Below are 22,257 nucleotides of genomic sequence, written 5' to 3'. Positions count from 1 at the left end.
CTAAATTCCCCCAGGTATCCTTCAAATGGCATAAAAAACACAGAAAACAAGTGTGCGTGGGCTCTCCCACCCTGCCTTGCCTCCATGCCCCACCTCTCTCTCTCTCTCTCTCTCTCTCTCTCTCCTTCTCTCTCTCACTCACCACTTAGAATGGCCATCATCAAGAAGAAAGAGATAAATGTTGGTGAGGATGTGGAGAAGTAGGAACCCTTCTGCACTATTGGTGGGAACGTACATTGGTACAGCCACTATGAAAGACAGTATGGCAGTTCCCCCCAAAATTAAAAACAGAACCACCATATATATGAGTTAGTAATCCCACTTCGGGGTATTTAGCCAAAGAAAAACACTAATTTGAAAAGGTATACGCATCCCCATGTTCACTGCAACATTATTTACAATAGCCCAAGATACTCAAACAACCCAAGTGTCCATCAATAGATGAATGGATAAAAAAAAATGTAGTGAAAATATATATAATGGAGTGTTATTAAGCCACGAAAAAGGAAGACATTCTGTCATTTGCAACAACATGGATATCCTTTTGAACTCATTAGGCTAAATGAGAGATGTCAGCCAGACGAGCACTGTGTGGTATCACTTATGTGTGAAATTTTAAAAAGTCAAACATGTGAAAACAGAGAATAAAATGGCAGTTGCCAGGGGATAGGAGATGGGGAGGACCAAAGAGATGTCGTTTAAGGGTACAAACTTTCAACAAGTAGTAAATAGACTCTAGAGATGAAACGCACAGTACCTTGAGGATAGACAACAGTATTGTATTATAATCATGAGACTTGTTAAGACACTAGAACTTAATTATTCCAACTACTAAAAAGAAAGGATAATGATGTAATGTGACAGAGGTGCTAATTATCACTACAACTGCAACCATATTACAATATGTAAATGTATCAAATTAATGTGTCATACACCTTAAGTTTATCCAATGTTATATACCAAATAAATTTCAATTAAAAAAAAAAAAGAAAGAAAGAACTCTGGGCTCACCACAGCTGGCTGGCTTGCAAGTAAGGTTCTTAGAAATCTCTTTTTAAAAAATAAACTTTCAAAAATGTTTCCACTGAGAAACATTCATTGTGCAATCAGTAATTTAATTGGCAAAGACACCAAATTCGTCAGGTTCAGGAAAGAAAAATGAGGCTTCCCTACACAAAGGATTCTGACAAACACAACAAAGGAGGGCTCTAGTAACTTGAATTCCTTCTCAAAGAAATGAATTCAAAGTAAACGCCACCAACAAACTGAAGATTGAATTAAATGTCGTCACATAATAAACAAGATGACAGGGTGCACTAAACAAACAAGGTTTACAAGGTGTACAGGAAGTATAGAGAGCCATGTAATTTACACATCTGGATACCTCCGCAGTTAAAATATGCCTAGATTGCTTCAGATTCTGTGTCCCCCTCTGTCTCTGCCCCTCCTCCACTTGTGCTCTCTCTCAAAAATAAACAATAAATTTTTTTTTTAAAAAAAGGGGGTGCCTGGGTGGCTCAGTCAGTTAAGCATCCAACTTCAGATCAGGTCATGATCTCACGGTTCGTGGGTTCGAGCCCCACGTCAGGCTCTGTGCTGGCAGCTCGGAGCCTAGAGCCTGCTTCGGATTTTGAGTCTCCCTCTCTCTCTGCCCCTCCCCAACTTGGGTGGGCTCTCTCTCTCTCGCTCTCTCTCTCTCTCTCTCAAAAATAAATAAACATTAAATTTTTTTTTAAAAAATATGCCTAGATGTTAAATCCATCTCTAATGTCAAAATAGTAGCTATCTGGCTCTGGTGACTGAGAGGGAGCTAAGAACCTTAAAGCCTCCCTAAAATTTTGCCGTCAAAAGTATCCCAAGTTAGTCCACCTCTCTGGAGTTTTTCTTGAAACTGACCACTGTTGTGAAGATGAGGCAGTACAGAGAACTTTCTCCCGGAGTGGCTGCCTGCGATGTATCAGCACACCTTCCACTCTAGGGAGGGCCCACCAGTCACCAGGGCTCTCCTTTGTCCATCCCCTTAGGAGGGAAATTGCAAAGCAATCTTGGACTTGTCTCTTTCATCCAGTCGATCCACAAGCCCTGTTGATTCTGCTCTCTTACATCCATTATTTCCCTTCCTCTCTGAGTCTGGTCCTTATCACATGAAGGCAGTATAGTCTCCTTGCTTCAATCTCTTTCCCTACCAACCACACACACTCTCACACACACGCACACTCACACACACGTGTGTGCACACAGCCATTCGATTACTCCTACCTAAAAACTGCTTTCATTTTATTTCCCAGCTTTAAAAAATGATTTCCTACTATCTACATGTTACATAAAATGTATCCACTTGGCATTCATAAATCTCCATAATTGTTTTTCAAATCCCTTTCACTCTACAATGCAATGGTCATTTATTTTAACCAAACTGCCCTTCTGCTTCTAAAATATAACTTGAGCTTTTCAGCTTGTCCATACGAGCTTCTTTCCGTCATTTTCTTCCTCCTACTTCAACCTGCCCAGCAAATCTTCCAATAGAGCAGCGTCATTCTCAAATGACCCTGAGTTCAAATCCTGCCTCCACCACTGCCTAATCATAGGTCAGTGAAATCAAGTTACTCAATCTCAACAGTTTCCATACCCTGCCCATAAAATGATGAAACACTGCCTGCCCCACAGAGTTAAGAAGATGGTTGAATGAGGTAACACAATGCCTAGTACATGATCATAATTTTCTTCACTTAAGGCAGAAACTAAATTCCTTTAAATCTTCTTTAGACCCACCACTATACCACATCTATATGATCAATATGATAATCACTCATGGACTCTCTAATTAACCAGAGACAAACATCATTTAGAAAGAGAAGCTAGGGGCACCTGGGTGGTCAGTAAAGCATCTGACTCTTGATCTCGGCTCAGGTTACAATCTTATGGTCCGTGAGATCAAGCCCTACGTCAGGCTCCTCGCTGACAGGGCAGAATCTGTTTGGGATTCTCTCCCTCCCTCCCTCTCTGCCCCTCCCCCACTTGTGCATGTATGCGCATGTGTTCGCTTGTGTGCTCTCTCTCTCAAAATAAATAAATAAACTTAAAAAACAGAACAAAAAAAAAGGAGCTAAAAAGGAGAGGAAATCATTCAAGCTCTGGAGTCTGCCAAGTTCTGTTCAATCAAGCAAGTCATGGTCATTGCTCTTTCTTGTAGCCATCCTCCTGGGCCAAAGCCAAGCACAGTTGACCTTGGGTTTGAAATGCACCAGTCCACTTATACCGGATTTTTTTTTTTTATAAATACAGTAATATAAATGTATTTCCTCTTATGATTTTCTTAAAAAACACTTTCTTTTCTCTAGCTTACTTTATCAAAGAATATAGTATATAATACATATAACATACGAAAATCAACTGGTTATGTTATCAGTAAGGCTTCCAATCGACACTAGGCTATTGGTAGTTAAGTTTTGGGAACACCAAAAGTTACACACGGATTTTCGACTCTACAGAGGGTGATGTCAGTGCCCCTAGCTCCCGTGTTGTTCAAGAGTCAACTGTAGCTATTTTTATATGTCTGAGAGCAATTTACATGGCATAAAATATCTTAACACTGTGCCTTACCATAATAAGTCTTGAAAGCTAAAAAATAAAAGATTTCCACAGTTTCAATATTATAATCAAATCCTAGAAACAGCCACATCAGCGTGACAATTTTCAATTGATATTTGCTGTTTTAAAACACACACACACACACACACACACACACACACGCGCGCGCGCACACACACAGAGTGACCATAAAAATAAGAAACAGAACACTGAAAGAATTAAAGAAAAATATAAAAAGGGAAAAGGACAATTATACCCTTTTAGCTGTATGGGTTGGGGACAGAGCAGAGGGGATTGAGGAAAAATGTAATTTATTTGTTGCCTTCTCAGCAAACCAAAAGCTTAACGTTATACGATAGGCTCTTTCTCTGATTTTTCATTCTATCAAACATGTGAATGCATAATATTATGGTGGTATTTTAAATGCTTGATTGTTGGTATTCGCATTTGTTTCTTAGTCTAAGAATTTCTAGAAATAGTGAAAGAATTCAGAAATTCTCAATAATTAATACCATCATTAAACTGTGTATTAAATTAATGATAAAATAACATCAAGAATTAATATCTTTACGGGGGGGGATGTTTTAGAGAAGAACGGAGAATAGAGACATAAAGAAAACATAATGTTTTACCAAAGCAAACATGGAGTAAATGCTGAGACTGAACTTTGATAAATCTCTGGCATTTTATATGAAACACAAAAAATATTATAGTGCAGTAATCCTGGAAGAACTTAAATAAGGAAGTATAAAACAATATGATCAACATCTTAACCCATTATTTAATCACTGATGAAATTTGTATTATAATAATCTCAACTTTAGGACAAAATGGAGTTTGAAGGGCATCATAATTTGGCAAAATTATTCACATCTTCCACCTTCCACAATAAACACTGATTCACACACACAATTTATTCCTAAGGCTGTTAGGGATATGTACATAGAATGCATAATTGTGAAGGGAGTCAGTGATGAAAATTAATGCCTTTTAGGAAATAAATTGTTTTTTAAAAATATAAAGTTCAAATATAATCACCTGTGACTGTTCTATTTCTGCTTTGTTTAACTTGATTCCAAGGATTTCAGCAGCAACTTTCTGAAAACACAGGAAGACCTACATAACAAAAATAGGTTTAAATGATTTAAAACAGGCATGCTTAAGTTCCTTCAAATAAATTGAATTTTCTAAAAAATGATAAACAGCAAGAATTGCAAAAATATGATGTACCAGGTTATTCCAAAAATAGCTTTGTCAAATACACTAACATTTTAAGAGTAATATTTTTTTTTAATATTGAATCATAATTTGAAAATCATACAATTCACTAAATTGATCTAAACATAAAGTGGCGCCTGGGTGGCTCAGTCAGTTAAGCGTCCGACTTCAGCTCAGGTCATGATCTCGCGGTTCGTGAGTTCAAGCCCCGTGTCGGGCTCTGTGCTAATGACTCAGAGCCTGGAGCCTGTTTCAGATTCTGTGTTTTCCTCTCTCTCTGACCCTCCCCCATTCATGCTCTGTCTCTCTCTGTCTCAAAAATAAATAAACGTTAAAAAAAAAAAGATTTTAAACATAAAGACATTTATCCCTAAAAATTTTAATTTTTAAGATTTTAACATGAAACAATTAATTATAGATACCACATTAAAAACAAAACAAACAAAAACTACTAGTATAACAAACTCCTAGAAGTCCTGGAGAAGATGAAAATAAATTAGCCTATACTTCAGTACCCAGGTTTTTCACTGCCAATTCTGTATCCATTTTTGGTCTAGGTTTAGCCTATCTCAAAAGGTCTTACTTTCCAACCCTTTAATAATCTTTGTGGCTCTCATGGATTTCAATAAATCCTCCGTATATCTTGAGCAAAACAACTTAGTGATGTCCACTGTATTTTATCAGTGCAGAGTAAAAGAACAGTAAACTGTTATCACTAAACAGAAATCAACAGTACTTTTCTATAAATAGCCTTTCATACATATGTGACTTATAATGGGCCCACTATGATTCCTAGGGCTCCAATCGCACACTGACTATGATGTATAACTTGTCTTGCTTCATAAGTGTCTTATCATATTCTTACTCCTACTTATCTCATGATTGCTTACTGAATATTTATTGCAACAAATTTAATTTTGATTTCTAATAAAAAAAAGATATACATATACCCAACAGGCATATGTTGTTTACATCCTAAAAAGCATTATGCATTATAGTCTGATGGTCAACAGTCAAGGAAAACAAGGAAGCTGGTGTGTTGGAATGGAGACAAAGAGAGGGTTTGTGGAAGAAAATGAGCAAAGAGATGAAGGCAATACAAATCACAAGATCTGGCAGGCTATGGAGGACTTTGGCTTTTACTCTGAGTTAAATGGAAGCCATGGGAAGATGGCCTGATGTGACTTCTATTTTAATGCAGTCAATCTGATGGTTGTATTGAGTATTCTCACTGTAGAAGATCAAGGGTACAAAAAGAGAAGCCAGCAAGGACACTGATGTAAGAGATGATGGCAGCTTGAAACGAAGTGGCAGCAAGGAGAGGGTAAAAAATAGTTACCAAATCCTGCACATATCACGAAAGTAGAGCCAACAGGACTTGGCAAAGGACAGATGTGGGGCGTGGGATGCAAAAGAAAGACAGGAGTTGAGACTGATTCTAAAATTTTCTCGGCCTTGGCAACAGTAGAAGATCTGCCGTTTATTGAACTGGGGAAGACAATGAGGGATTTTAGGAGGGACTATCAAGAGTTCAGTTCTGAACCTGAATTAAGTTAGGGCTGCTTATTAGACATCTAAGTGGAGGTGCTGAGCAGACAATTGGATATATGAGTCTTGAGTTTAGGGAAGAGGTCTGGTCAAAGCCCTGAGCCTAAATGAGATGACCAAGGAAGTAAGTTTAGAAAATGATACCCAAGGACTGAGCCCTAGGGCACTCCAATATTCAGAAGTTGGAGAGAAAAGGAATCAGCAAAATGAAATGAAAGAGAGTAGCTAGCAAGGGAAGAGGAGAACCAGGAGGGGCAGTATCCTGGAAGGTAATGAGGAAAGTATTTCAAAGAAGAGAGAGTGATCAGCTATTTTACATGCCACAACTAAGTCCAGTAAGATGAGGACTAAGAACTGATCACCGCATTAAGCAAAAAGGAGGTCACTGGTGACTTTAATAACAGTAGTGTGCATCAAATACTGGGGGCAAAAGTCCAACCGCAACTGTTCAAGAGAAACTGCAAAGAGAGAACTGGGAGCTACTCTTTCAAAACATCCCACTGAAACCAGGGGAAAGAAAGAAAGCTAGAGCTCGAGAAGGATGTGGGCTCCACAGTTCCTTGTCTTTAAGATAAGAGAAGTCATAATATTTGATATGCAGATAGAATAATCCAATAGACAGAAAACAAGCAATGATGTAGGAAGAAGAGAGAACTGCTGAGCAATGTTCTTCACTAGGCAAGGAGAAATGGGACTAACACACACTGAGCCTGGGAGCACAGAAGGTCTCCCACAGTAATCGTAGAGAAGACAGGAAATATGGGAACAGAGGCAGCAAACATGGCAAGTAGGGGTAACTGTGGCAAGAGTATGCAGCTGTCTTCTGTTGGCTTCAAATTCCTTATAAACTAGGAAAAAAGGCCATCAGCAGAGAGAATGGAGGAGGAAATGCTGAAGATCTGAGGAGAGAAGAGAAGTGATAAAAACAGTCAACAGCTCATCCTAGGTGAGCAGCAGAGACATGGCCTAGGGACACGTGGCATAATTACTGGGCAGCATTAAGGGCCTACCTCAGGTTGATGAGTATGAATTTTGAGTGAAACAGCTAGCATGCCTCTGTTCAAATACTTGGGTACGGCCACAAAACAGTGGGGGCTTGCTTTAAACCAGAGTGAAGACTTAGCCAAGTGAGTCTGATACTCTCAAAGTGGGGAAATGGAATTAAGGGCATGTGCACGACATAATTTTGATTGCACCTGAGATTTAAGTTAGGAAAAGAGGAAAATGAGAACATGACAGGAGGTGAGGAACATTAAAAATATGTTCAGATCAGGGTCTATAGGTCCTGCCCAGACTGCAGATTGACTGGATTAGGGCAGTCAGGGGTATGAGCTGGAAAGATGGGAGGGTGGTCAGTGATTAGGACGTCTGACACTGAGACAGAGATAACAAAAGAGCTGCAGTGATTTGTAATGACAGAGCATGGGAGCCAGTGGCTGAGGTGGAGTGGAGGACAAAGAACATGAAATCACCGAGGATTATGACCAAGGTAGTATTAGAGAAAAGTACAGTAAATTAGGAGTGCAACTCCTCAAGCGACGAGGGGAATAACCTCTAGATGGAGAGGACTACAAGTGTCAAAGTGATTCCATAAGAACAAATGACTTCAAAGTTGCATTGAAAAAGAAAATAATGAGGATTTTTAGTGGTGGCTCAACATAAGTACACAAAAAGTACTGAGTGGTTAAACACAAACTAAAATACTGGAAGTTAAAATAATTCTAAAATGACAAAAGACTCCAAGGAAGATAAATGAGAGTAGAAGCCCAGCCCATAGATAGACTTACCAAGGAGTACTGATTTTTGTATATTTTTAAGTGGCATGTGTGGGTATGTGCTGATGTTTGCATTATCTTGGGGAAAAGGGTTCTGATAATAATCAGAAAATAAATACATAATGAAATCTTTAAAAGTTTAACCTTGATAAATCAAAGAAATTAAAATAGGAAAATACTTTTTTTTTTTTGCCTACCAAATTGACAAAGATTTAAAAGTAAATACATAAATCCTGAATGCTAAAAAATAGTGCCATGATATGGCACTCATACAAATGTTGGTGGTAGTATGGATTATTAAATCTATTTAGTAATATTAAGTGACATGGCAAAACTTTCGGCATATAAATTTTTAAATAAAAGTAAAACGCAAAATTATTTCTACATTATGATCTTAATTTTTTAAATAAACATTTAGTGCAGTTCAAAACGCTGGAGTGTCACCGCTTGGGTTTACAAATCCTATCCCCACCACTCATTAGCTGTGCACCCTGGACCCCATTACATCATCTCTCCAGGACTCATCCTTAGCACAGAGATAGCGAGAGAATGAGAGAACCACAGTGCGGTCACGAAGCAAGCATCCAGTGAGTTCAATTCGCTAGCAGCAACAGCAGTAATGTTGAGTATTTGTGCGCATCAGAAAAAGAAAACTATAAGGAATCATATGAGGTTGTGAGTGGTCACCTCTGGATGCTGAGATAATGTATGATTTATACGTTCTTTTTCTTTTCTTATGTTCTTTTTAACTCTCATATTTTTAAATTCCCTAACATATCCATAAAATTACGTTAAATGAATTGCAAATGTAATACAGACCAATTAAACATTATATCTATTTTATATCTTCAACAGGAATCAATTTGTTCCAAAAGTTATGTCTGGGAAGTATACTTCCTATGAATATTAGTAATAAACAAAAGATCACTTATAATATGCAGTATTCATTATTTTACTTACAGAGTCTCCTGTCTTTGCTGAGACAAAGTGGCTACTAAAACCATTTTCCTGGCAAAACCGTAAATGTTTATCAGGTTTTACTGTTCGCATATGCTCCAAATCAACTAGAAAAGTGAACAAAAACAAACAGAACAAAACTCAGTATCAGAGTCAATCAATACATTGTTAACAAGTTTAACTGTGACTTACTTTCCAATATTATATCCCAGCTTAGACACTATCTGTGTAACCTTGAGCAATTTCTTTAACCTCTTTATGCTTGAGTCTATAAATCTAAAAACGGAGAATAACAAATAGACCTCCCTCATATAGAGTTATTTGAGAATGACTCCATGAACATTGCACAATGACCAGTACATGAAAAGTGCTCAAAAAATGGAAAGTACTCATTCCTATTATCTACAGCCTCAGGCACACTGATGAGACACGAAAAAGATCTCATCTTGGCATCACATGTTTAAACACAATGATTACAGTGGACTGTTGAACATCATGGGTTTGAACTTACACGTGGACTTCTACTGTATAGTACTCTAAATGTATTTTCTCTTCCTTATGACTTGCTTGATAGCATTCTTTTCTCTACCTCACTTTACTGAAAGAATATATAATACATATAGCGAATAAAAAATGTGTTCATTGGGGCGCCTGGGTGGCGCAGTCGGTTAAGCGTCCGACTTCAGCCAGGTCACGATCTCGCAGTCCGTGAGTTCGAGCCCCGCGTCAGGCTCTGGGCTGATGGCTCAGAGCCTGGAGCCTGTTTCCGATTCTGTGTCTCCCTCTCTCTCTGCCCCTCCCCCGTTCATGCTCTGTCTCTCTCTGTCCCAAAAATAAATAAACGTTGAAAAAAAAAATTAAAAAAAAAAATGTGTTCATTGACAGTTTATGTTATCAGTAAGTCTTCCGGTCAATAGCAGGCTGTTAGTGGTTATGTTTTGGGGAAGCCAAAAGTTATACATAGATTTTTGACTATGCGAGGGATGGGCACACCTAACCCCCATGTTGTTCAAAGGTCACTGTAATTGAAAGCAAGATGCACTTCCCCAAGCATATTTAGTTTGAAACAACTTAATTACCTTAATAAGTACAATAGTTCTATAATCCCTAGAAACTTTAATGTTAACACAAATACAAAATTAATTTTGTGCCAAAAGATAACAATATTTTGTTGCATGTTTACTTTATTTATAGCCACAGTTTGATTCACAAAGATACAGCTCAGTTGCTTTCCAAATCTAAAGTGTACATTTTGAAAGTAATGGGCAAGCGAATATTTCCTTGAAAGTTGTAGGTACTTTAAAGCAAAGCACGGTACCAAAGCCAATACTGGCTTTATCCAGCACAGTCTATATTTTCAAATGTGATCCTTTATTGAACAGTTTCTCCTTTTACAACACTACAGACCCTATAAGGGTGTTGACTCAATGCCGTCAAATTATAAGGCAAATATATTCACAGGATTTAAGGACAACTAGGCTCTTTGAGTCAATATAGGAAAAAAAAACTTAAACTGATTTCCTGAGGAAGGGACCCAACTGACTTGTAAAAACTTGTAAATTTGCAAATCTACTAAGCCTACATAATAGTGGCAATTGATTATCAACTAAAAAATGCTCTCATACTACATAAAAGGCTTTATTTAATATTATATCGAAGGTCTTTAGTTTGTAGGCTCAACAGATCTTTCTCTAGGAGATTTCTGATCTAGTGGGGGATTTCTGAGTCCCATTTACACTGCTTAGCTTGGATAATGTGGAGCTTTTTTCCTTTCTGGCCACAAGTGCTGTTCCTTAAACATCACTGAGACCTTATTTACAAGAACAAGCCAAAAAATGTCCAGATACCACAGGCATCAATTTGTAGAAGACTAAAATACTGAGCTATTAGCACTGACATTTATACATCTAGTTTATCATAATATTGAGGCTAAAATGCTTTCCTAATGCAACATGAGTAAGAACAAATCATGTCACTAAGAAAATTACCCAATGAAATCACTGTCCAATTAAAAAGAAACAAACATGAAGTTTGTCACTTAATGTGTGTGTGCATTTGTCTTTTCAAATGGAATAGTCTATCAGTGTTCTGTTTTTTCTTTCTCTTTCTTCTTCCCTACCACCTGCCCCCCAACTCCCTAACTACCACTTACATTTATCTATAGCATTGGGGAATTAACCACCCAAGTACGAATTTTTTTCCTAATAAAGATACTAAAGAAACTAGTACTGTCACTGGTCAACTGAAAACAGCAGCAACATTTATCCAACAAACATTTATTGAGCACCTATTATATACCAAGCACTGTGGGAGGCAGTGAGAACCCAAAGATAAAAACATATAAGCCATGGGGCGCCTGGGTGACTCAGTCAGTTAACTGTCTAACTTCGGCTCAGATCATGATCTCACGGCTCACAAGTTTGAGTCCCACATCGGGCTCTGTGCTGACAGCTCAGAGCCTGGAGCCTGCTTCGGATTCGTGTCTCCCTCTCTCTCTGCCCCTTTCTCTTTCTCTCTCTCTCTCTCTCTCTCTCTCTCTCTCTCTCTCTCTCTCTCTCTCAAAAATAAACATTAAAAATAAAAAAGAAAGAAAAGACAAAAAGAAAACTATACAATCCAGGTCCTAAAAAAGCCACCACCCTACTTTAAGAACATAAAAGACCATCAGAAACGTTATTTTAAATAACTGAGAGTCTGACAAAGGAGACAGCAGATCAAGAAAAGGCCCTCACAGAACTTCACCACAAAGTTTCCCTCTGTTCTGTTAGAATTTAGTGGGCAACCCTGAAGAGGACACAGTTACTAGAATACTTAATTCTAAATAACCCAGAAATGTACACCCTGAAGATAAAGTTATGGTGAGACAACGCTAAAATCTTTCCTTTCTTCACTTTTAAGAGCATCCTTAAGATTATTATCCAGTAGTCATCTATCATACATGCGATAATACTCTCACTGCTACCGTTTAATTTCTTTTATGTCCTTCAGTGAGCTACATCATCTTTCCAGTTCTCACATTTTTGAAAATGGAATAAAAATTTCCTAATAACAGTAATACATACTCATTTCCCAAACATTCTGGCATATATCCTTCCAATATCTAAGCAACTGAAGGACAAAGGCATTCACATCATACATACGTGCAATTCCTTTCACCTCAACCACACTACAACTCTGCTTAAACATGGGCTTAACAATCCTTTTTTTTTTTTTTTAATTTTTTAAATGTTTACTTTTGAAGGAGAGAGAGACAGAGTGTGAGCAGGGGAGGGGCAGAGAGAGAGGGAGACACAGAATCCGAAGCAGGCTCCAGACTCCAAGCTGTGAGCACAGAGCCCGACACAGGGCTTGAACCCACAAACCGTGAGATCAGGCCCTGAGCCAAAGTTGGATGCTCAACCGAATGAGCCACCCAGGCTCCCCTGGGCTTAACAATTTCTAAGGACAGCCACTTTATTGATCATTCATTCATTTGGTTATATAGGAGTGCCTATTATGGCCAGGCACTGTCCTGGGTGCTGGGGACCCAAGGAGCTTACATTTTAGTAAAGGCAAGAGACTGACAAATAAAATAACATAGTATGGCAACTGCTAACAGATCTTATGGAGAAAAATAAAGGGCACAGGAGGGGAAGTACTATTTTAAACAGGTAAGCCAAAGACCTTCAGAAGGCTAAGGGGCAAGGAAATCTGGGAAAAGCCTTCCAAGCAGAAGAAACTGTAAGGGCAACGGCATTAAAGGAAGATTATGCATAGCAGTAAAAGAAAAGCCAGGAGGCCAGAGTGGCTGAAATGAGTTAACAAGAAAGGGAAACAGTAGGGAATGAGGTTTAAAAAGCTAGGAACCAGATCACAAAGGGTGTGCAGGTCACGTTTTGTAAGGTTAATATGGGCTGCTCTGCAGAGAATAAACTACAGAGTCACATGTAAAGCAGAGAAGCCACTGAGGAAGCTACTGTAAAAATATAAGAAAACAAACAAACAAACAAACAAACAAAACCACCAGGAAAGAAAGCAGAGCCAAGAGAGACTGGGTTGCAGAGATTGTACGTATTTTTTAAGTCCCTGGATCACACCACACCTGAACACAGCATAGTTATTGGGTTTTTCAGTTATGTAAGGCAATAAAATTCCCTCTAATCTTGTCCTATATATATATATATATATATATATATATATATATATATATACACATATGAAAGAGAAGATGGTACTTTGGACAATACTCTAGTTGGTAGCAGTAGAGATGATAAAAAGTAGGGCAGATTCTCAATATATTTTTGGAATAAAAAGTAAATACAAAATACTAATGGATTTGATGTGGGATGTGAGAGATTCTGAGAAATCACTTGCAGATAGTAACCTGGATTTAAAATGAGACACAGTATATTACAGGTCTTATTCCAGCCACATTCAGCTACATGGGTGGAGGTGCATTCAAGCAGAGAAATTACTTACTAATTAAACAGAGAAACTGTACCACATACAATTACTGCAAAGAAGGCCAGGTAAATTGAGGACAGTAAACGTAAGGAAGTGATTATTTCGATGAAGCATGAAATCCAAGTTGGGTAAAGAGAGGTTCAGGAAATTGAAAACTGTTAAGATGTAATTGATAACTGATGTTAAGGTTTTGTGTGGGTCGAAAATTTACTGGAGTTGAGTTACTAAAGAAGCTGAGTTGGAAAGACAGGAGATAATGGACAGATTGGGGTATACGAAATTAATATCAATACTATGGGGAAAGCTCAGAAACTGTTAATGACGAGGTCTTCAGAATAACTCTGTTGGTGTCGATCGGGGGCAAGATGACTGGAGGTAAAGGATTCATGGAACATGAGAGACCGAGGACAGTCCATATGGGTACTGAAACTACCAAGAATGGTGACAGTAACAGCAATGGTGTGACTGTAATCCAGGAGAAATTTCTCTGAGAAATTCAAGGAATGATTCAGGCAGGGGTTGGCTGATAAGGCCAACAAATACAAGTAGCAAGAGGTATAATCACATGGCTTGATATTCAAATCTAAGGGTTTTAGGGAAGACAAAGGAGAATGGTCTGAAAAGAGGCATACGAACAAGGCCACCTATCCCACCTCCAGCCCTTACTGATAAGGTAGATAATGGGTCTTTAGGTATTGGGTCCTGAATCATTAGTTAACTGAGCTAACAACTCAAGACCCAATCTTGAATCTAAAGTTGTCACTTCATCCTTCATTTGGCCCTAATTCCAATGGAATACTAACTCCATAAGTTGATGTGATGGTTCAAAATTTATCCACGTGGGTAACTTTCAGGATAAAGTGGCCTGTATATGAGGATACAGAGACCGATTTTATGAGTAACAAGAAGTAAATGATGTTTAATAAACAATTACTCTAATAAGTCACATCACATCAAATATCATCATAAAGAGTTATTACAAAAAATTATTCATACACCAGTAGATGATCTTTGTTACTATTTTATTGATCTGGAGTGATATATTACATATAAGAACTACTCTCATACAAGAAATAACTTTTCTGAAATTCTCAATTGTTTGCACTAAGGCAAATATAGGGGAGAAAAAAAAAAAACTATGGTTCTTCAAAAATTCACTGATTTACCTCAAGAAGTAAGACATGGTAAGTAAAGAATGCAGTCTCCAAAGCCAGACTGCCTAGGTTTGATTTCCTATTCTATTACCACTTGTGGAATTTTGAACAAATCAATCCCTTTATCTCAGTTTTCTCACCTATAAGAGGAGGCAATAACAATACCTACCTCATAATGTTACTGTGATAGATAAAATAAGGAAATACGTATAAAGCACATGCAGCACTGATTGGTACATGGAAAGGCGCATACTATGTGACTGGCACATACTCAGTAAGTATTAGTGTATTATGGTCTGTCTATCCATTCATTTATTCGTGAATTATTTACTCAGCACCTTGTAAGTGCTATAACTGCTAGGCAGGCTAAGAGAAACACATGTAGACAGATATTATACAATGGAATTCTGAGACCAAGAGAACAATAGTGGTCTGTATAAGACAAGGTACAGCAAGAGAAAAGAGAAATGAAATTTCTAGAATTGCTCAGAGGGCTAGGAAAGATGTCACAGAGAAGATGATGCTTCAGTTGCCTCCTAAACTATGAGGGGAAAAAACAATCACACAACCCTGGGGATAGAGAGGATGAACATTCCTTAACAACATCAGCAAAAAAAAAAAAAAAAAAAAAAAAAATGTGCATGAGCATCTGGAAGAACCTGGCTTCCAAGAACTGGTGAAATCAGCAGGGCTGGGACATGAGGGTCCTGTATGGGGTGCTAAGGAGTTCATACACATATAGGTTCCATCTACACAGCCACATTTTCGCCCATCTTACCTTATGTATTCCAGTCCACCTGAGCAAAACTATAGGCACAAAAAGGAAATCCCTCTGGGTGACATATATTAGCAAACCCTCATCTTTCCCCTGTTGGGTTCAAAGCACTTCCATTCACTATACAGTGACAACTCCTTGCTTCCAAATTCAGAGACCATTCAAAAGAAAATTACAAATGATAAAAAAGGGTGCACTCCTACAGATTTGATGAATATGGCATTTTTTTTCCGTTTAGCCAGCTTGTATATGGAAATAGTTACCATTATCTGTAACTTTCAAAATAGAAGGTGGCAAGTGTTACACGTGTGCAGCTGATGATTCTTCCTCCCCAAAGTTGTAACAATCCTACATTAATCAACCTACAGATGACTCACTGGGGGAGGAGGAGCAGATGGGGAGTGACAGGAGCCAAGAGAGTAATGATGACAGTTTCATACGATGGCTATAGGAGACCTCTTTCATCTGAGACATAAAGGATGAGAACAAGCCAATCAGGCTAAGAGGAGGCTGGAGGAGAGAAATGTTGCAGTCACTGGAACTAGGACAAAACCAAACAGAGGAAAATGACTGTGTACAACTGAGGAAAACCAAGAAACATAATGATCAAGAGTGGGGACATGTGGCATGTGTAACAAGAGGATAGGAGCCAAATTCAGCAACATGAAGCCCTTGCAGGGTCATAGCCCATGACACGATGTGATCTTGTGTTCTGAAAAAATTACTTGGATAGAAAAGATGAGGAGAAAGGATGGGAGGGCAAAAACAGAGAGAAACCATTCTACGAGACTCCAGAAACAATCTAAACTCCGTTTCAAAATCTGCAAAACACTCGGACCTGGTAACACTCCTGGCAAATAGGTAAAGCACTCATCTAACTCACACATAAAAGAACCAAGGCTCACAGTGACTTAACCACAGACCCAATGCTAGCTGTCAGTAGCACCAGAATTAGAACCAAGCCATTCAATGTCTTGCAAAGAAGAATGAACATCAGCCTTGGGGATGATGTTTCCTTATTTTATCTAACATCAACCTAACAGAGATTTAGTTAAAAGAATATAGATATACAAACTTTAAATTCTCATCATTATAAAAAAGTAAACTATTAAATACCTGGTTACTACTTATTAGTACTTTAAAAGTATTCATTACTAACAGTAAATCATAAAATTGAGCCCATCAACATTATAAACTAAGATACTCTTTGCCTTAGCACTTGATTATACAAAGTCTTTTACAAAGTACTTGCAGCTGTACAAATTGTGAAATTACATAATGTTTAAAAATGATCCATCATGATTAGCCCAAATATGACAAGTAAAATACCTTTAGTAATGTACTAAATTTCATTTACATGTGCTTAAAATATGTATATATTTTGACTTCTAAAACACACACACTAATATTAATTAGCCAAGTATATGAGAACTTCTCTTTGTAAGTCCTATTTGTTTACTGGCATTCAGGCATCCTTATTCAGGACCTCCACTACATCTACCAATAGGATTACTGATATAATGAACAGAGCAGTCTTCAAAGTTACAGTACCAAATGTAATAAATAGCTTCAAAACTAGGTATATTAAAAAAACCATATCAAATGTATAATAATCAGAGCTACTGATAAGAGACTAAGTGATGAAAAATTTTAAGATTTTTAAAATCTAAAAAACATAATACTATTTTTTTTATTTTGGTCTGAAACTTTACAATATTCCTATTTTCCTAATATTCATTTTTAAACATGATATAAAAACATATTCTATAATGAATATGACTTTTTCATCCAAGCCAGAATGTATTACTACAGGTTTTTACAAAAAGGGAAAGCGCTCTACGATGCTAATTATTATTGTCTAGATAGATGCTAAATATTAATGTCTATTCCCTATCAGTGGAAAGAAAGCATTAAAAGGATAAACTGGTTTTGCCCCTCAGTTCATATATGATGGCAGAAACAGAATATTCTCCGTGAAATGACTGTAAAATATGTTGCTGTCTAACTTAAAGAAGTAAAAGCAAAATAGAAACACAGCACTTGTACAGATTTTCACAGTAATTTTTAGGGTATCAAGGAAACATCTAGAGTGTTGATCTGGTTATACTCAATTCAAACAAACTACTTGTCACATTAACTACCTCCAGGAAGTTACTCCAAACACAAAATAAACTGTTTATGCCCCTACTCAGATAGATAACATGACAGATTGTTATTAGTTGAAGACAGATGAAATACATTAATTTGATTGTGAGCATGTGTTTAATTTTACCCTGCCATGTACACTCTCTAATGCTGTCTTTCTCTGATGACACAGTAAATCATACTGTATTAGAAGAATTGCTAATGCCACAAAATAAAAAATTACCAGAACTTGACTTTGTAGATTCTTAAACCAACCTTCTTAAAAAAACATAACTGCCTGGAAATCACTGTGTTCCACAGATAAAGAAAAAAGGTGTCATCAAAGAAACTACTTTAGCTTCTAGTATAAAGACCTCAACGCAGTTTACCATTTTTCCTGTACACTAGATGTTTTATATGTGTGTATATATATGTATGTGTGTGTGTGTGTGTGTGTGTGTGTGTATACTAGTTTTTATATTTATTTATCAAATGTCTCTTCCTTTCTTTTCCATTTTCTACTGTGTTTTAAGTGTTTAACCTTATCAATGTGTATAAGCACTTTCTTTGATAAGGACATTTGCCAAATTTGTTCCAAACATTCCCCTCAAGTTAGGATTTTCCTTTCAATTGTTTCATGATGCTTTAGAAACACAGAAATTCGGACTTCATGAAATCAAATACACTGAGATGGCAAACTCATTACTTAATTACTTAAGACCTGCTAATTTGGTTCTTTTGTTATGTGCAGCTAAAAACAAAAGCAGATGAGCACAGGAAAGCACAGAACACAAGAGCCACTGACAAAGTAGGTGTTGAATAAAGACAAAAACATTTTTAAGCTCTTAAAAGAAATACAAAGTATCAACTGTGTCTAAAATAATACGCAGTGGACCCTCGAAGGACTGAGTTTGAGCTGCATGCGTCCACTTGCATGTTGGCCTTTCTTTTTTCTTTTTTGAGTTCCAGTCCCACTTCCTTTTTATTTAAATAACCAAAGCCACTGCCTTGGCACAGCAGAGGGAGGCTGGGCTGGAGTAAGAGGTGGCAGTAAGTAGTATGACCTATGGGGGGCAGGGGGGGGGATGGGGGAGGGGTGGTGGAAGGGAAGCAGTGCCTGAGTCACACTGCGCTCCCCACACGGGTGCCCCACACCCCTCCGTCAGGTTCGGCAGTCCCGGCTGTGGTATTAGGGGCACCAGAGAGGAGACATCAGGTAATGATGTCTCACCAAGTCCCAGAGACCTTGGGGATGGGGGCTAAGTCAGCTCTGGCCAGTGGCAGAGCCAGGGCATCCCAGTCAGGGGTCACGGGGCCTGGGCTGCAGTGGCAGCTAAGGTTTGTCCCGCAATGTTGAAGACACCAGAAGCTAAGCCTTGCCAGGCGTCTCAGCGCTGGCACCTGTTCGGCAGTACAAGGAGCGGACCTGCCTGCACAGCACACTTCCCAGGACAGTGATGCCGGTGAAGAACATCAGATGACAAAACCACAAACAACAGCAAGGAAAAGATTAGGACGAAGGTAATAGATGCCTCCAGAGCTAGAAAGAGGATTGATAAAGACACTTCGTGGGCCTCTGGGGTGCTTGGCAATACAATGCTCTGTCTCCCAACCCGGGAATGGCTCTTCTCTCATCTGTACGTAGATTTTACATATTCTTATGTACGTAGATCTCACTATATAAAACTTCCTATTAAAATGATAATCATGACAGTCTTTTCCTCAAACCTATTTTTTCATATGATCATAAAGAAGGTTCATTGCTGCAAAAAAACTGACAGTTTTCATAGTTTTTCCCAAGGACCTTTATCAATCCTTTATCAAAGCCTATTCTTTTGACCTATATGCGCCATGAGTCCTGTGGATTTTCTCTTCAATTATTTACCACCTGACTCTGCCAGAGCCTCATTTGTTACCTACTTTGCTTCTAATAATCCTGCAACACGTTCACAGATTCTCTCTATTGTTACAGAATTTGCCTAATCCCTTTGCATTGCATTTGTATTGTAGTCACATACGTATCACAAAGCAAGGTATAAGAATTCTGAAGTGATAATGAACATGAACTCCGTGGAGTCACGAGACCAACACCAACAGCAGCCGGAATCAACAGGACAGGAGGGAGTATGTGAGAACTCATATTATTTCCTCAATTTATTTAGCTTCATTAGATCACCTAAATTCTTTCTGGCGATAGATAATGGATAACTATTTCTCCTCTAACTTCATGCTAAAATGAAATAATAGGTCGAAATGAGAACACGGCACCACAGAGTAAGTAAATCTTTCTACATCTGTGGCTGTCTACAACTTACTGTTGCTTTCTAGAACATGTGTGCATAAATCATGAAGATTAGCATTAGCCCATATGCCAAAAGCCTAAGGGAACTGGGAAATTAATTCACGTTTTAAACATTCTCCATAGGAATTCTCACTAGGGAATCGCATACCTGCACAGAACTATATAGGTTTGTTTGCAAAATTCTGCATGATATATATGTAATAGATAGGTATAATAGACACAGTAAGGTCCAAGTTCACTTATGCCTTTCATACACAGACTTGCATGGGACAAAAAAAAAAAAGTGTACCTGTCTTGCCTAGATACCAGCATACCCTGGGATCTTGCAAAGAACAGAAGCCACAGTGAGAATTGCCTCAACTGGCAATGACACTATGGTTATCCAATTCTTCTTTATATTTTCCAATTCCCCACCACAGACTAGATCTACTGAGAGAGGCGCAATGAAAGAACATCATTTCAAATAACAACAAAAAGGAAACAGTAAAAGAACAGAGAGCAGTAGGAGCAGCTGACATACACACAGCAGCGCAGTTTTCCACGTGCTTTACTCCTATATCGTATCTATTCATCCTCACAGCTACCGTCATTGACAGATGAAACAACTGAGGCACGGAAAGGGTTTAGGACTTCTGGAAGGACACACATCTAGCGAGGAGGGGAGCCAGAATTCCACCCCAAGGCAATCGAGCTCCAGAGTCTGCGTTCTCAACTCCCGTACAACTTGCCCTTCACACATGTAGTGTTCCGAGACGGTCTGTTTCTCATACCACGTCATTTCAGGCATGGTATCCCAAGTCGAACAGTCCACTTGCTTTCACCGCCACAGAGGACACCTCTGGACGGACACAACTTAGAGATCTTTCCGCCCGCTGATGGACACGCAAGCTTCTCCCAGTTGCTGGCTATTACCAACAACGAAGCACTGTGATCATTCACAGTACACGTCACCTGACACACATGGGAAGCAGTCTAAGATACACGGCAGAGTAAAACTGTTGAATCATAGTCTACGAATGTTCACTGCTTCTCGGCCTTTTGGCTAAGACCAAGCATCGTCTATGAATGTTCTTCACAGATTAACGCCAAGTCATTTTCAAAGCGATTGTACCAACTTATAATCCACCCAGTAATGAGTATGAATTCTTATAGATTCATATTATGTCTCCATCACTGTTATTCTGAGGCTTCTTGATCTGTACCTCATTTCTTACCTGTGGTCCTATTTTGCATTTCCTTCTTAGTGATGAGACTGCACTTATTTTCACCTCTTTGGGTCATTTGTCTTTCTTATTCTGTGAAATCCCTATTTCTGTTTCATTTCCATTTATCTAGTGAGTTGTCTTTTCCTCATATATTTGTAAAGTATACTAACCTTTTGTCATTTACTTTTATTATAAATACCTTCTCCCAGTTTGTGGCTCATCTTTTGAATTCTCTAATGTGTCACCTGAGAGAAGCAAACGTGTTTATCTTATGTGGTTGATATATTCAATATTTAACTGCATCTTGGTTAAGAAACCCTTCTATGTACCAAGGTAAGAGAGAAATTCCTTTATTTTTTTTCTTCTAAAAAGTTGTGCCAGGGAACCTGGGTGGCTCAGTCAGTTCGACTCAGGTCATGATCTCACAGTTCGTGGGTTCGAGCCCTGCGTCAGGTTCTGTGCTGACAGCTCAGAGCCTGGAGCCTGCTTCGGATTCTGTGTCTACCTCTCTCTCTCTCTGCCCCTCCCCCATTGCACTCTGTCTGTCTCTCAAAAATGAATAAACATTAACAGAAGACCATGGGGGAGGGAAAGGGGGGAAAAAACTTACAGAGAGGTAAGGAGGCAAACCATACGAGACTCTCAATAACTGAGAATCTCTTAATAACTGAGAATAAACTGAGGGTTCATGGGGGGTGGGAGGTCAGGGAAAGTGGGTGATGGGCACTGAGGAGGGTGCCTGTTGGGATGAGCACTGGGTGTTGCATGGAAACCAATCTGACAATAAATTTCATATTAAAAAAAGAAGAAGAAAATTTAATAATAAATAAATAAATAAATAAATAAATAAATAAATAAATAAATAAACAGTTGTGCCATTAACATTTCATTCCAAGTGAACAGTTTTTTTGTGTATGGGAATAACATAGCGATCCATTTTCTTTTTCAAGTAAACAACTGTCCTAGGGCTACTTATTAAACACTCTACTCTTTCTCCAAGGTCTCCAAGACCATTTTCAAAATCACATCAAAGTTCCATTTACGTGAGCTTCGTTGCCAGTACCTCTATTGTGTTTCCTGGAATGAACTCCACATTGTCATTATTAAAAGCTACTTATAAAAAGTCTTGATCACTGGCAGGGCAAAGGTTCCTCACCTAATTCTG

At 38.3% G+C, this 22,257-nt stretch overlaps 1 protein-coding gene across 8 annotated transcripts in view; it reads right to left on the bottom strand.

The window, feature by feature from the left end:
* RAB28 (RAB28, member RAS oncogene family) overlaps positions 1-22,257 on the bottom strand; it is a 96,758-nt gene that overhangs the window by 17,292 nt on the left and 57,209 nt on the right. For all 8 annotated transcript variants that reach the window (XM_019829743.3, XM_006931212.5, XM_006931211.4 and 5 more), the window contains exons 5-6: positions 9,093-9,196; positions 4,630-4,707 (exon numbers count right to left, since the gene is read on the bottom strand). In XM_019829743.3, the coding sequence (XP_019685302.2) occupies positions 4,630-4,707; positions 9,093-9,196 (182 nt within the window). The remainder of the gene's footprint in view (positions 1-4,629; positions 4,708-9,092; positions 9,197-22,257) is intronic.

Source organism: Felis catus, chromosome B1, assembly GCF_018350175.1.
Source record: "Felis catus isolate Fca126 chromosome B1, F.catus_Fca126_mat1.0, whole genome shotgun sequence".
NCBI classification, from domain to species: domain Eukaryota; kingdom Metazoa; phylum Chordata; class Mammalia; order Carnivora; family Felidae; genus Felis; species Felis catus.
The sequence above is the reverse complement of the archived record's forward strand: the minus strand, read 5'-3'. Positions and strand labels throughout refer to the sequence as shown.